Raw genomic sequence first — 16,837 nt, forward strand, 5'->3', positions numbered from 1 at the left:
GCTGTGTACTTATTTCACAGCTGGTTTTACTCCTCCGCAGGTTTGCTAAGGCCACACACGTCAAAGCCTCGTGAAATTTACCCATGACATGAACATCTTGGTAAAAAAAGAATACGGGAATTCCAAGTCTTTCGCCTATTTCTTTTCCCTGTAACCACTTGAAATCAGATATGACTAGGATCGTAACCTCTTCCTCCCTGGGGTGGAAAAAAAAAAAAAGGAGGGCACACTTCTCTGAATCCCCTTCCTTTTTCTTCTCCTTTCCAACTTCTCGGTTTCTTTCATCCTCCCTTTTCCCTACCGCTTTCTGGATGGTACCCCGAGACCCCTATCCAACCCCCCTCACAATCACCGGACCCGCAAGAATGAAAAGCCGAAGAAGGCCGGCGCTATGAAGCCTGCACCTCCTCGCTTTGCGGCGCTGTCGTAAAGTGCCGTCACGCAGTGGGGCGTTACGGCCGGGCCGGCTGTTTTCCCGGCAACTGGAGCTGTACCTTGCGCGTCACTTGGGGGTTCGAAGTGGGCTGTTATTTTGGGAGGCCAACTAGTCACTGTGTGTTAATGAGACTGACGTAGCTACTTCCTCTACGGAACCGGAGGGCTGCCCGGTCCCAGTACCCGCTGGACACTCGGGGCTCGGGGCTGTGGGGAGGGCGGAGGCTGCGGACCAAGCTAAGAGCTACCTCTCCGCGAATTTTCCGCGGGCCGCTGATGGCCGGAGGCTTCCTGGGGAAGACTTTATACGCCGTGTCCCTCTCTGTCGCCCTGGCCTCTGTGACTGTTAAGTCCTTGGGCAGTTGCAGCGTCGCGGCGTGCAGGTATTCTCGCTTCTAGCGCTGACTCCTTCTCCCGAGTCTTTCCGTTGCGGCTGGGAACCAGCTTCTGGTCGGGTGGTTTCAGGAGGCTCCGCTTGGGTCCCAGCTTTTTACAGCCATACGCACGTTTTTAAAAAAAGACTTAAATATTTCACCTGCCTTTTGAGAAAAGCAAGTGGTGGCACGCTTTCTCACGATACTTGAAATTTGTCCTCTTCCGTGAGTCACTAACATTGTTTGTCCCCAGGGAGTTTAAATAGCGAACCGTTTAAACGGTGTAAAAGTGTAAGTCGTTATTCCTCTACTTCTCCATTTCAATGTAGATAATATGTTTATTATTTACCTCTTTTTAAAAAAATTGCCTTGGATAAATTTAGGGATTTGTGGTATCGCATACTGTCTCCTCCTCTTATTCTTTTCTCGTGGTTTCTGAACACATGTCCTAGGTACCATGCCCATGCTAGGCATTGAGTAATAAACAAGTGTTGTGAGGCTGCCTCTAGGAGTGTGTGTGTTTTTAATTATTTTTGTCACCTCATTAGACACAAGGAAATTTCCTTCTATTTCTTCCATTTTTTCTTCTATCCACCCCCCCCCCCCCTCCGCCCCCCGCCCACGCTCCAACCCCCGCAACTCCAGTGATAGCCCTCTGGACTGGAAGGTTTCCGTTGAGGGTGTGTGAGCAAGTAGCAACAGGTGGACAGGCTGGAATCGTCCCCTTCCTCTTCTGGTTCAGACTTTACACTTGAGCAAATTTCCCTGCTGACTGTAGCTGCCTCAACTTTATTTCCTCAGTGTGAACTGTACAGATATTAAGCCGAAGTTTCTGCTGTGTTCTTTAATACCTAATTGACCATAGAGGTTCCAGCCCTTCCTTTACATTTTGGTTTTGTCCTGGGGATCAACAAGTACTACAGACTTTTTGTTTGTAGGATGAGGAGGCAGAGAGGGCTGATTTCTGTGGTTACTGTCCCACTGCTCATGTAGGATGTTTCGGCCCCCTTATTTGAAAGGTATTAACTTCCCTGGTGGCTCAGACAGTAAAGTGTTTGCTTGCAAACCTGGGTTTGATCCCTGGGTTGGGAACATCCCTGGAGAAGGAAATGGCAACCCACTCCAGTACTCTTCCTGAAAAATCCCATGGATGGAGGAGCCTGGTAGACTACGGTCCATGGGGTTGCAAAGTCGGACACAACTGAGCAACTTCACTTTATTTCAAATGTAACTCTCTGGTGGGACTTGGTGGTGGTGGTGTTGGGGTTTTTTGTGTTTGTGGTGAGGAAGCTGGGTTTACATGGGAGCTCTTTTATTTTCTGCACAATTTTGCTGTGAAGCTGAAACTGTTTAAAAAAACAAAAGTATTAAAAAAGCAGGTAGAATCCTTTGTTACTTTCCTCAAAGCACAGAGGGACTGGTATGTGGAAAATAAAAGACATAATGCTCTTGTTTAAAAAAAAAAAAGTTGACAAAACCAATGAAAGCATAGTGTTTCAAGCAAGAATGGTTTGCGTATCAAAGGAGTGAAGGAGATCCTGGGGACATTTTGATGAAGCCTTCTAATACTTTTACTAGAATTGATTTCACTCTGATTTGACTTCAGTTCAGTTCAGTTGCTCCGTCGTGTCTGACTCTTTGCAACCCCATGAACCGCAGCATGTCAGGCCTCCCTGTCCATCACCAACTCCCGGAGTCCACCCAAACCCATGTCCATTGAGTCGGTTATGCCATCCAACCATCTCATCCTCTGTTGTCCCCTTCTCCTCCTGCCCTCAATCTTTCCCAGCATCAGGGTCTTTTCAAATGAAGCAGCTCTTTGCGTCAGGTGGCCAAAGTATTGGAGTTTCAGCTTCAACATCAGTCCTACCAATGAATACCCAGGACTGATCTCCTTTAGGATGGACTGGTTGGATCTCCTTGCAGTCCAAGAGACTCTCAAGAGTCTTCTCCTTGTCTATGAAGGTCTAAAAGTAAAGTTTGTGTATAATGCAGTTATGTATAAAATGTCACAAACGGAATAAAAACAAAAATTGATGAATTCTTTGTTTGAAGACTTAGTATATAGATTTGGTTTTAACCTATGTATGTGTAATATGAAATTTATTTTCCCTCCAGTTTTATTGAGATCAAATTGATGTATAGCACTGTATAAGAGTAATGTGTATATCATAATGATTTGCAACACAAACATGAAATGATTGTCACAATAAGTTTAGTGAACATCCATCATCTCCTATAGACACAACATTAAAGAATTAGAATAAAAAATTTTCGTTGTGATGAGAACTCTTAGGATTACTTTATATATAATATAGAGCAGTATTAGTTGTATACATCATGTTGGACATTATATCCCTAGTACTTACTTATCTTATAACTGGAAAGTCGTAGGGACCTTTTGACCACCTTTACCCAGTTCCCCGCGGCCCTCCACAATCTTTATGAGTTTGTTTTTTGAAGTATAATTGACCTATATAACACTATGTTAGTTCCTGTTATACAACGTAGTGATTTGATACTTCCATACATCTTAACATGATCTCCAGGGTGAGTTTAGTTACCATATGTCACCATACAGGGATAACAGTTACTCTCCACACCTTACATTTCATACACATAATTCATTTATTTTGTACCTAGAAGTTTGTACCTCTTCATCTTATCCCTTTCTACTTCTTTCCACCCCCTGCTGTCCTCTCTTTTGGTGACTACCTGTTTGTTCTGTGTATCTATGACTGTGTTTCTGTTTTGTTAGGTTTATTTGTTTTGTTTTTAGATTCCGCATATTAGAGTCATACAGTAGTTGTCTTTCTCTTTTTTCTGACATTTCACTTAGCATAATACCCTCTAGGTCTAACCATGTCATCACAAATGAAAATATTTCCTTTTTTTTTTAAATAGCTGAGTAATATTCCATTATGTGTTGTGTGTGCATGATATCTTTATCCATTCACCTATTGATGGGCAGTTAGGCTACTTCCGTATCTTGGCTGTTGTAAATAATGCTGCTGTGAATATGGGGGTGCATGCATCTTTTCTAATTAGTCTTTTTATGTTCTTTAGATAAATATTCAGGAGTAGAATTGGTGGATCATATAGTAGTAATATTTTTAATTTTTTTAAGGAATCTCTACTGTTTTCTACAGTAGCTGCATCAATTTACATTCCCATTAGTAGTGCACAAGGGTTCCCTTTTCCCCACAACCCCACCAACACTTATTTGTTGTTTTTTTGATAATAGCCATTCTGACAGGTATGAGGTGGGTTTTGATTTGCATTTCTGTGATGATTAGTGATGTTGCTGCTGCTGCTAAGTCTCTTCAGTCATGTCCAACTCTGTGCCACCCCATAGACGGCAGCCCCCCAGACTCCCCTGTCCCTGGGCTTCTCCAGGCAAGGACACTGGAGTGGGTTGCCATTTCCTTCTCCAGTGCATGAAAGTGAAAAGTGATGTTGAGCGTATTTTAATGTTCCTATTGGTCATCTCTATGTCCTCTTTGAAAAAAATATGTATTTGGAGCTTCCACCCATTTCTTAAGTTGGGTTGTTTGTTTTTTCTAGTGTTGTATTATGTAAGTTCTTTGTATGTTTTAGATATTAACCAATTATCAGATATATTGTTTGCAAGTATATTCTCCCATTCAGTAGGCAGCCTTTTTGTTTTGTTGGTAGTTTCCTTTGCTGCACAAAAGCTTTTTAGTTTAATGTCCCATTTGTTTATTTTTGCTTTTGTTTCCCTTGCCAGAGGAGTCATACCCCCAAAAATCTTGCTAAGACCAATGTCAAAGAATGTACTGATTATGTTTTCTTCTAGAGGTTTTATGGTTTCAGATCTTGCATTTAAGTTTTTAATTCATTTTGAAATTATTTTTGTGCATGGTGTGAGAGAGTAATCTGGTTTGTTTCTTTTGCATCTGTTGAAAAGGCTGCTGCTAAGTCGCTTCAGTCGTGTTCGACTCTGTGCGACCCCATAGACGGCAGTCCACCAGAGATTCTCTGTCCCCTGTCCCTGAGATTCTCCAGGCAAGAACGCTGGAGTGGGTTGCCATTTCCTTCTCCAATGCATGAAAGTGAAAAGTGAAAGTGAAGTCGCTCAGTCGTGTCCGACTCTTCGCGACCCCATGGACTGCAGTCCACCAGGCTCCTCCGTCCATGGGATTTTCTAGGCAAGAGTACTGGAGTAGGGTGCCATCGCCTTCTCTGGTTGAAAAGGCTACCTTTCCCTATTGTGTATTCTTGCCTCCTCTGTTGTAGATTAATTGCCCATATAAGTGTGGGTTCATTTCTGGGCTTTCTTTTCTGTTCCATTTATCTGCTGTTTTTTAGTCTCTGTTTCTTTTATTTCTGTTCTGGTCTTTATGATTTCTTTGCTTCTACTAGCTTTGGGTTTTGTTTGTTCTTCATTTTCTAGTTCCTTTGGGTGTAAGGGTTGGTTGGTTGGTTGAGATTTTTCTTATGAGAAACAAGAAACCTTGTTTCTCATGACTAACTTTTACTTTACTTCTTAGAACTGTAGGTCCCTTAATTGTTCTGAAGTTGATTGAAAATAAAATTGTTTAGAAAATAAACTGCTAGGAAATAATAAAACAGAAGTAAAAAGTAAATTTATATCAGGATTGGTGGTGCTGAACTCTGTTAGATCAGCTTCTGATCTCTCTATGAAATCTGAATGAAAGCCTTGCTGGCTACATCAAAGTCTTGCAGCCCTGTCTACATGTTGGTTTTAGCCCAGTAAGACTTTTATCTGACTTCTGACCTGGAGATAAAGATAATAAGATAATAAATTTGTATAGTTTTAAGCTGCTGAATTTGGGGAAATTTGTTATGGCAGCAGTGAAAAAATGAATACATTGTGTACATACTCTTAAATATATCTTCTTTATTTTTTCTACCATTTCTGTGTAAGATGGGATCATACTATACACACTTTCTTGCATCTTCCTTTTCATTTTCAACAATATCGTATGAAAATACTGTCACTTGATGTCATTATTTCTAATAGCTACTTAATAGTCATCCCGTGGTGTAGCTGTTCTAATATTTACTGAGCCATCCTTACATTATTGGGCATTTCCTTTAATTCCCATTAAACATTGCTGAAATAAACACTTTTTGTATGTATAGTTGGTTATTTCATTTTTATGGGATAGATTAGTGGAATGAAATTACTTGAGTTGCAGGGTGTAAGTATATTCATCTTTATTGCCAAATTACTTTACAGAAATGCTGTAGCAGTTCACATCTCTACCAGCAATGTATGGGAGATGGTGTTACCTTTTTAAAGGTTTGTTAGTCTAGATGGAAAAAAGAATTTAAGGTTACTTAATTTTCATTTCTTTAATTGCTAGTGATTATAACTGTCTTTTAATGTTTATTAGCCAGTTGGATCTGCTCTTTTTGATTGGTCATAATCTGCCCAGTTTCCTATTCCAGTTCAGCCTTTGTCAGTTTATACGAACTCAATATATTATAGTTACTAGCCCTTTGAATGTCATCTACATTATAGTTTGTGATTTGCTTTTTTCACTCCGTTGATTGTGTCCTTTGATACACAGATGTTTTCGTGTTGATACAGTCTGATTTACTGATTTTCTTCTGTCGCTCGTGCTTTCAGTCATATCTGACAAATCATTGCCAAATTCAATGTCATGAAATCTCCCTCTATGTTTTCTTTTAAGAGTTTTTTAGTTTTAGGTCTTAATGTTTGGCTCTTTGATCCATTTCAAGTTAATGTTTGTGTATATGTAAGCTATGGGTCCATCTTCATCTGTTTGCATGTGGGTATCTAACCTTCCCAGCACCGTTTGTTGGAAGGGCTGTCCTTTCCCGTTTGAGAGTTGACACCCTTTTTTGAAAATCATCTGACGATGTATGTAAGGGTTTATGTCTGGGCTCTCTATTGTATCCTGTCGGCCTGTATACCCACACACACACGTATGTATCTTTTTCCATATTCTTTTCCATTAGGGTTTATCACAGGATGTTGAGTATAGTTCCCAGTGCCCTACAGTAGGACCTGGTTGTCTATCCATGTTATATATACCAGTTTGCATCTGCTAATCCCAAGCTCCTACTCCTTCCCTCTCCCCCTCCGTCTCCCTGTTGGCAACCACAAGTCTGTTCAAGTCTGAGTTTGTTTCTGTTTAGTAGATATGTTTATTTGTGCCATATTTTAGATTCCACATATAAGTGATATCATACAGCATTTGTCTGACAGAGACATTTTTGGGCATCAGTTGAGAGTATCACATGCTTTTTTCCTTCATTCTTTTAATGTGATATGTTACTTTGGTTTATGTTTGTATGTTGAACTGTTCTTGAATTTCAGGAATAAATCCCACTTGATGATGATGTATAATCCTTTTAATGTGTTGCTGAAGTCCGTTCACTACTATCTTTTTAAAGAAGACTATTTATTCACTAATTTTTGGTTGTGCCAGGTGTTTGTTGCTGTGCATGGGCTTTCTCTAGTTGTAGTGAGTGGGGGGCACCCTTTGTTGGGTGCATGGGCTTCAGTGATTGTAGCCTGTGGGTTCAGCAGTTGTGGCTCGTGGGCTTTAGTTGCTCCTTGGCATGCAAAATCTTCCTGGACCAGGGATCAGACCTGTGTCCCCTGCATTGGCAAGTGGATTCTTACCCACTGTACCACCAGGGAAGTCACGTTCACTGCTGTCTCGTAGAGGATTTTTTCATTGATATTTTTCAGGGATATTGGTCTGTAGTTTCTGGTAGTATCTTTGTTTAGCTTTGGTATCAGGGTAATAATGCTGATCTCATAGAATTTGGAAGTATTCACTCCTCTTCAGTTTTTTGGGAAGCATTTGAGGAGTGTTAGTGTTAATTCTTCCTCAGATGTTTAATAAAATTTATCGGTGAAGCCATTGATTCCTTGTCGGGAGTAAATAAGTTTTTAAAAAAATTATTTGTCCTACCCCATTCACATTTCAATACTTGTCCTTTTTTTTTTTACATGATTCAGGAGATAACCCAGGATCGTTGATTGCACTTCGTTTTCATGCTCTCTATCTGGATGAGTTCCTTCAACTTTTATCTTTCATGACCATAGCGATTTAAAACGTATGGACCTTTATTATATAAGATATCCCTTAATGTGAGTGTGTCCTGTATTTCCTTATATCTAGACTCTGATCGTATATTCTTATAAGGAATCCTCAGAAATGATTGCTGTGTACTTCTCACTGTATGTATGATATCAAAAGGCACATGGATTTGACTTATTTCAACACCCCATCACGTTAGTGTTTTTCCCATTGGTCATTTATCTCAAGTAGGGCTAATCATTATTGTGAGAGCAGGAGAAGGGAACTGTTCTCAGAATCCCCTCTGTCATATTAGAGACCCTAATTTAGGGCCATTAGGAATTTTGATCTTTAAGAATAATGAGAAGGCATTTACATTTTTAGTCAGGAGGAGAAATGAAAGATTTTTGTGTATGGTATGGTGTAAAGGTTAAGTTTCAGTTTTTTGTTTTCCTTTTTGTATATATACTATCTAATTATTTTAGCTCTACACTTATTTTACTCTAAAGTGTTTTGAAAAAAAAATATTTACTTTTATTTTTGGCTGTACTGGGTCTTTGTTGCTGCACGCAGGTTTTCTCTAGTTGCAGCAAGCAGGGGTCCTGTCTAGTTCTGGTACCTGGGCTTCTCATTATGGTGGCTTTTCTTGTTGCAGAGCATGGCTCTGGAGTGTGTGGGCTTCACTAGTTGTAGCACGTGGGCTCAGTAGCTGTGGCTTGTGAGTGTGTGTGCTTCAGTAGTTGTAGAGCATGGGCTTAGTTGCTCCATGGCATATGGAATCTTCCTGGACCAGGGATTGAACCCATGTCCCCTGCACTGACAGGTGGTTTCTTAACTACTGGAATCATCAGGAACTCCTACTCTAAAGTTTATAATATGTACCTCTATCAGAGTCTGGCTTCAAGTAATACTACATTAATTTGAGTACAGTGTAGGAACCTAACAACAGTATATCTCCATTTCCTTTTCTTCTTTTGTGCTATTTCTGTCATCCATTTTTTACATATGTATGTTAGACCAGAGATCCCCAACCCCCAGGCCCTATTGGAAACTGGGTCACACAGCAGGTGAGCAGTGCGCAAGCAAGTGAAGCTTCACCTGCCGTTCCCCATTGCTTGTATTACCACCTGAACTGTTCCCCACCTCAGTCACTCCCATTACCACCAGGCCTGAATTATCCATCCCTGCCCCCTCACCCTGATCGGTGTAAAAATTGTCTTCCACGAAACCAGTTCCTTGTGCCAAAAAGCTTGGGGACTGCTGTGTTAGACCATTAGCTTTTATTTTTTTTTTTTTTTAAATGGATTCCTTCATGTAGGCTTTAATAGTCTTTCTTTACATTTGTTTTTATGGTTGAATTTTTATTATAAAATTATCTTCTCCAACATTTGTGCTAACAAAAGTAAACTTCTGTCCCTTTTTCTCAGCTAAAATAAACTCTGTGAGTAAGTTTCAATTAGTAAGATTTAGCAATATTTTTATGTTTGTAAATAGTTTCACAGATATTGGACCTTTATTCCAGTATGCATCAAATTAGGATTTTCTGATTTTTAAGTCTTTGAAAAGTTGTATTTTGAAGACTGTGAATTAGGTTTTTAAGTTAATTTAAGTATTTTGTACTTACATAAAACGTTTTTTTTTTTTTCCCCTTTCAGAAACTCACTTTCATCCTGCAGATTTCATGTTAATTCCATGATGTCTGGTTTTAATGGTACCAAAGAGAATTCCCACAACAAGGCTCGGACATCTCCTTATCCAGGTTCAAAAGTTCAGCGCAGCCAGGTTCCTAATGATAAAGTGGACTGGCTTGTTGAGTGGCATGACTATAATCCTGTGGAATACACTGCAGTTTCTGTCTTGGCTGGACCTCAGTGGGCAGATCCTCAGATCACGTGAGTAAATTAGCTGGTGTTAGCTGGGTAGGAGACTTTTGGAGAAGGTAATGGTTGTGTTTGTAAATTGTCATTTGATAGCAGAAAAATAATTTTTATCTAGTGCTTGACTTAAACTGTTTCCACATTAACTTGAATTTTTGCCAAAGCTATTCAATTCATGTTTATTTATTCTTTTGGGGGTTTTATGATGATCTTTCCAAATAGGTAAATCTATTTAATCGTAGAGTTTTTTATTTTATGAAATGACAAGTGGTAGTTTCTGTTTTCATTTCTTCTTCTTGGGTTATCAATAACATCTTTTGTGGTTATTTTCCAACATAGCTACTTGTGTTTGAATAGTGAAAATGTTTTTCAGAAACTTTTTCTGGATTACTAACAACAAGGTGATGATAAAATTTGACCATTGTGAGAAGATAGAAAAGGGATAGATAAAGGAGAGAGGAAAGAGGAAAACAAAAAACTCAAGCAGAAATGTTTTGATTAGAAGTAGAATGGCTGAATGAATACAAAAATAAGACCTGTATATAGGCTATCAACAGGAGACCCACTTCAGACCCAGAGACACAGACTGAAAATGAAAGGTTGCAAAAAGATATTCCATGCAAATGGAAGTAAAAAAAAAAAAGCTGGAGTAGCAGTATTCATATCAGATAAACAAGACTTTAAAATAAAGACTGTTATAAGAAACAAGAATGCTACATAATAACCAAGGGATCAATCCAAGAAGGCGATACAACAATTATAAATATTTTTGCCCCCAGTACAGGAGCACCTCCATACATAAGGCAAATGCTAGCAACCCTAAAAGGGGAAAATGGCAGCAACTCAATAATAGTGGGAGACTTTAATACCCCACTTCCCCAGTGAACAGATTATCCAGACAGAAAATAAATAAGAAAACACAAGCTTTAATGACACAATAGATCAGATAGAATTAATTGATACTTATAGGACATTCCATCTGAAAGCAGCAGAATATACTTTCATCTCAAGTGCACATGGAATATTCTCCAGGATAGATCATATCTTGGGTCACAAATCAAGCCTTGGTAAATTTAAGAAAATTGAAACTGTATCAAGCATGTTTTCTGACTACAACACTTTGAGATTAGAAATCAATTACAGGAAAAAAAGAAACTGTAAAAACATGAACACATGGAGGCTAAATAATAGACTACTGAATAACAAAAAGATCAGTGAAGAAATCAAAGAGGAAATAAAAAAATACATAGAAACAAATGACAGTGAAATCAGGATGACTCAAAACCATGGGATGCAGTAAAAGCAATCCTAAGAGGGAAGTTAATAGCAATTCAGTTCTTCCTCAAGAAATGAGAAAATCTCCAGTAAACAACCTAACATTATACTAAAGCAGCTAGACCAAGAAGAACAAACAAAACCCAGAGTTAGTAGAAGGAAATAAATCATAGGCAGAGCAGAAATAAATGAAATAGAAATGAAGAAAACAATAGCAAAAATCAATGAAACTAAAAGCTGGTTCTTTGAGAAGATAAACAAAATCAATAGACTTTAAGCCAGACTCATTAAAAAAAAAAAAAAGGGATTCAGATCAATAAAATTACAAATGAAAAAAGAGAAATTACAACTGACACCCCAGAAATACAAAGAATCATTAGAAGACTACTATAAGCAACTCTATGCCAATAAAATGGACAACCTGGAAGAAATGGACAAATTCTTAGAAAGGTACAGTCTCCCAAGACTGAAGCAGGAAGAAATAGAAAGTATAGACAGACCAATCACAAGTAATGAAATTGAAACTCCAGTTAAAATTGTCCAACAAACAAAAAGTCCAGGATAAGATGGCTTCATAGGTGAAATGTATCAAGCATTTAAAGAAGAGCTAACATCTATCCTTCTCAGTTCAGTTCAGTCGCTCAGTTGTGTCCGACTCTTTGCAACCCCATGAATCGCAGCACCCCAAGCCTCCCTGTCCATCACCAACTCCTGGAGTTCACTCAAACTCATGTCCATCGAGTCAGTGATGCCATCCAGCCATCTCATCCTCTGTCGTCCCCTTCTCCTCCTGCCCCCAATCCCTCCCAGCATCAGAGTCTTTTCCATTGAGTCAGCTTTTCACGTGAGGTAGCCAAAGTATTGGAGTTTCAGCTTTAGCATCAGTCCTTCCAGTGAACACCCAGGACTGATCTCCTTTAGGAGGGACTGGTTGGATCTCCTTGCAGTCCAAGGGACTCTCAAGAGTCTTCTCCAACACCACAGTTCAAAAGCATCAGTTCTTTGGCGCTCAGCTTTCTTTATAGTCCAACTCTCACATCTGTACATGACCACAGGAAAAACCATAGCCTTGACTAGATGAACCTTTTTTGGCAAAGTAATGTCTCTGCTTTTGAATATGCTATCTAGGTTGGTCATAACTTTCCTTCCAAGGAGTAAGCATCTTTTAATTTCATGGCTGCAGTCACCATCTGCAGTGATTTTGGAGCCCCCCAAAATAAAGTCTGACAGTTTCTACTGTTTCCCCATCTATTTCACATGAGGTGATGGGACCAGATGCCATGATCTTAGTTTTCTGAATGTTGAGCTTTAAGCCAACATTTTCACTCTCCTCTTCGACTTTCATCAAGAGGCTTTTTAGTTCCTCTTCACTTTCTGCCATAAGGGTGGTGTTGTCTGCATATCTGAGGTTATTGATATTTCTCCAGGCAATCTTGATTCCAGCTTGTGCTTCTTCCAGTCCAGCGTTTCTCATGATGTACTCTGCATATAAGTTAAATAAGCAGGGTGACAATATACAGCCTTGATGTACTCCTTTTCCTCTTTGGAACCAGTCTGTTGTTCCATGTCCGGTTCTAGCTGTTGCTTCCTGACCTGCATATAGGTTTCTCAAGAGGCAGGTCAGGTGGTCTGGTATTCCCATCTCTCAGACTCTTCCAAAAAATTATAGAATACTCCAAGCTTATTCTGTGAGGCTATCATCTGCCTAATACCAAAACCAAAGATATCACGAAAAAAGAAAATTACAGACCAATATCACTGATAAACATAGTTACCAGAATCTTCCAACAAAATACTAGCAACACGTTAAAAGAATCATACACCCTGATCAAGTGAAATTTTTCCGAGGGATGCAAGGGTTCTTCAATATATATAAGTCAATCATTGTGATACACCATGTTAACAAGTTAAATTAAAAACACACACACACACATAGAATCATCTCAAGAAATGCAGAAAAGCTTTTGACAAAATTCACACCCATTTATGATAAAAACTCTCCAGAAAGTGGGCATAGAGGAAACCCACCTCACCATGATAAAGGCCATATATGACAAACCCACAGGAAACATCAGTGATGAAGAACTGAAAGCATTTCCTTTAAGATCAGGAACAAGACAAGGATGTCCACTCTTGCCATTATTATTCAGTATAGTTTTGGAAGTCCTAACTGTGGCAGTCAGAAAGGAAAAAGAAATAAAAGGAATACAAATTGAAAAGAAGAAGTAAAACTGTCACTGTTTGTGGATGATATGACTATATATAGAAAATCCTGAATATGCCACCTTTGATTCAAGCTAATCAATGAATTTGGTAAAATTACAGGATACAAAATTAATGCACAGAAATCTCTTGCATTCCTATATACTAACAATGAAAGATCAGAAAGATAAATAATCCCAATTACTATTGCAACAGAAAGAATAAAATACCTAGGAATGAACGTACATGAGAAGGTAAAAGGCTTCCCTGGTGGCTCAGACGGTAAAAGAATCTGCCTGTAATGCAGGAGACCTGGGTTTGATTCTTGAGTGGGGAAGATCCCCCTGGAGAAGGGAATGGCAACCCACTCCAGTATTCTTGCCTGGAGAATTCTGTGGACAGAGGAGCCTGGCAGACTATAGTCCATGGGGTCACAAAGAGTTGGACATGACTGAGTGACTAACACTTTTACTTTCAAGGAGGTACTTGAAAAAGTCCTGTATTCAGAAAACTATAAGACATTTTCGAAAGAAATCAAAGATGACACAAACAGATGGAGAGATATACCATGTTCTTGGGTTAGAAGAATCAATATCATGAAAATGACTATACTACTTAAAGCAGTAGTTTTGATGAAAGTTTTACTTTCATTTTAGTTTTGAAGGATTTATTAACCAAAGAAACCACACATCACACAAGCAATTTCAGTATTTAATAGAAGGTTATTTGACTTAATTTCAGTGTACAATCATTAAAAGAGAAATAAAAACAAAGAGAAAAGTAACAGCATGTATATCACCAAATTTGGACCAACCAACCTCCAGATCTAGACAGTGCTGTTAAGTCCCTCATTAACAGCAATCTGGAGTCCTAATTGGGAAAAAGTCCCAGGTGGTGTGTCTACCCTGTGGGTGAGACTTCAGATTGTAGTTTTGGGGGCTTCCACTTAACAGTTCCAAGCAGCAAACTGATATCATCATCAATTTGTCCACAAAAATGCAGCTCTGGTTTTACTTTAACTTTTTGCTGTTTGTTTCACCTTGTGAGTCATGAGGGGTAGGAAAAGTGTCTCAGGCAGTAAATAATCCACCTGCAATGCAGGAGACCTGGGTTCAATCCCTGGGTGGGGAGATCCTCTGGAGAAGGGAATGGCTACCCACTCAGTATTCTTGCTTGGAGATTCCATGGACAGAGGAGTCAACTTCTTAGATCCTGGAGGTGGGAAGTGGGGTTGGGGGAATTGGCCAGACCCTCAGGGGCTTAAGAGAATCTAAGACCTACTCCCTGTCTTATCTAAAGTGCCACCTGACTTGCTTTCCTTGCAGGCAGGCACAGAATCTTTGCAGTATCCAGGGAGATCAGAGGCCTGCTCTCCTCCTTTTGATGTCTGCACAAGACTTCTTCCATTTTAATTTCCCTAAGATAAGTCTATGGATTCAGTACACTGCCTATCAAATTACCAGTGGACTTTTTCACAGAATTAGAACAAAAAATTTTTAGTTTTTGTGGATCCATATAAGACCCCAAGATACCAAAAGCAATCTTGAGAAAGATACCAAAGCAATCTTGAGAAAGAAAAAACGGAACTGGAGTAATCAGGCTCCCTGACTTCAGACTGTACTACAAAACTACAGTCATCAGGACAGTATGGTACTGGCACAAAAACAGAAGTATAGATCAGTGGGACAGGATTGAAAGCCCAAAGGTAAATGCACATACTTATGGTCACCTAAGTGACAAAGAAGGCAAGAATGTTCAATGGAGAAAAGACAGTCTTTTCAACAAGTGGTACTGGGAAAACTGGACAGCTACATGTAAAAGAATGAAATGAGAACACTCTGTTAACACCATATATAAAAATAAAACTCAACATGGAATAAAGATCTAAGTGTAAGACCAGACACCTGTACAACTCTTAGAGGAAAACATAAGAACATTCTTTGACATAAACCATAGCAATATCTTTTTTGACCCACTTCCTAGAATAAGGAAAATAAAAACAAAATAAACAAATGGGACCTAATTAAACTTAAGAGCTTTTGTACAGAAAAGAAAACTATAAATGAGATGAAAAAACAACCTTAGAATGGGAGAAAATATTTGCAAATGAAAGCAACCAAGAAAGGACTACCATATGACCATAATTCAAAAAGACACATGCACCCCAGTGTTCATTGCAGCACTGTTTACGTTAGCCAGGACATGAAAGCAACTTAGATGTGCAACTGCAGATGAATGGATAAGGAAGAGGTGGCACATATATGCAGGGGAATATTACTCAGCCGTAAAAATGACAAAATTGGGTAACATTTGTGGAGGTGTGGATGGACCTAGAGTCTGTCATAGAGTGAAGTAAGTCAGAAAGAAAAAAGTATTGTATATTAATGCATGTATGTGAAATATAGAAAAATGGTATAGGTGGTTTTATTTTACAAAGCAGAAATAGAGACACAGATGTAGAGAAGGGACATGTGGACATGGACTGGTGGAGAAGGGGGAGTGGAGTGAATTGAGAGTTTGGGATTGACCTGTGTGCACTGCCGTGTGTAAAATAGAGAGCTAGCGGGAAGCTGTTTGTAGCACAGGGAGCTCAGCTCAGAGCTCTGTGGTGACGTAGAGGGGTGGGACGGGAGCGGGTGGGAGAGAGGCCCAAGAGGGAGTGTATATGTGTATACATATACATTTACATATGTATACATATGGCTGATTTATTTTGTTGTACAACATTGTAAAGCAGGTATACCCCAATTAAAATAAATACTTTAACTAAATTCATAGAAGTGCTGTGTTGATTTACATTTTATATTTGTTTCTTTAGATAAATACAATGATAGAGTTGTAAAATGTACTGACTACAAGCTAGGCACTGTACTAAATGTTTTATAAGCAGTGTTTTATTCTTATAACTATTCTGGAAGGCAGACAGGGTTGTTGTTTCTCCTTTATAGGGAAAAAAAAACACACAAGAAATGGAAGCACAGAAAGTTTGTCCTTTACATATGGTCATGGAGCTAGTAAATGGGATAGGTTGGCCTTTAACTCAGTATGACTTTAGAATTTATGCCCTTAACTACTCTGCTAAATGGCCACTCTAGTTTTGGAATATTTTATAAGTTTGATTTAATTGGTAAATTTATGGTATATGATAGTCCTCTCAAGGCATTATTTAGTCAGTTAAATAAACATTTTTGCTAGTTGGGTTGATCTAGTATTAGTTCATTAGGTTGTTAAACTTTACCAGTCACACATTGCTGTGACTTGATTTTGACCCACAGTTTCCTTATTTAATCCAAAGATGTGTTTGTGGTAGTATTTCAGTTGTTAATTAATCATGAAGCCAACTTGTGAAGAAATTATTACCTGTAAATGAGTTCCATTTCCCTCATTTTAGAGGCTGTATTGATATATATTTACATGTACATTATACATACACATGCACAATTAGAATTAGTGACATTACAAGGGGCGCTATACAGTGTAAATGGAGGAAGACTGAATGAGTCTTCCTGTTTCATTCAATTTATTTTTTATAAGTTAAATTTGTATCAATGTCTAAAGCCTTACTAATGTTAATATTTAAATTATAACTAGATTCATGCTTTCCCCCGCCAGAAAATGGCTCTCTTTATCT

General features: G+C 38.9%; 1 protein-coding gene across 1 annotated transcript in view; it reads left to right on the forward strand.

Moving 5' to 3' along the window:
* Positions 1–452: 452 nt before the first annotated feature.
* NUDT9 (nudix hydrolase 9) overlaps positions 453–16,837 on the forward strand; it is a 43,970-nt gene continuing 27,585 nt past the window's right edge. The window contains exons 1-2 of the mRNA XM_005904476.3: positions 453–818; positions 9,508–9,744. Of these exons, the coding sequence (XP_005904538.1) occupies positions 712–818; positions 9,508–9,744 (344 nt within the window). The 5' untranslated portion in view covers positions 453–711. The remainder of the gene's footprint in view (positions 819–9,507; positions 9,745–16,837) is intronic.

Source organism: Bos mutus, chromosome 6 (genome assembly GCF_027580195.1).
Source record: "Bos mutus isolate GX-2022 chromosome 6, NWIPB_WYAK_1.1, whole genome shotgun sequence".
NCBI classification, from domain to species: domain Eukaryota; kingdom Metazoa; phylum Chordata; class Mammalia; order Artiodactyla; family Bovidae; genus Bos; species Bos mutus.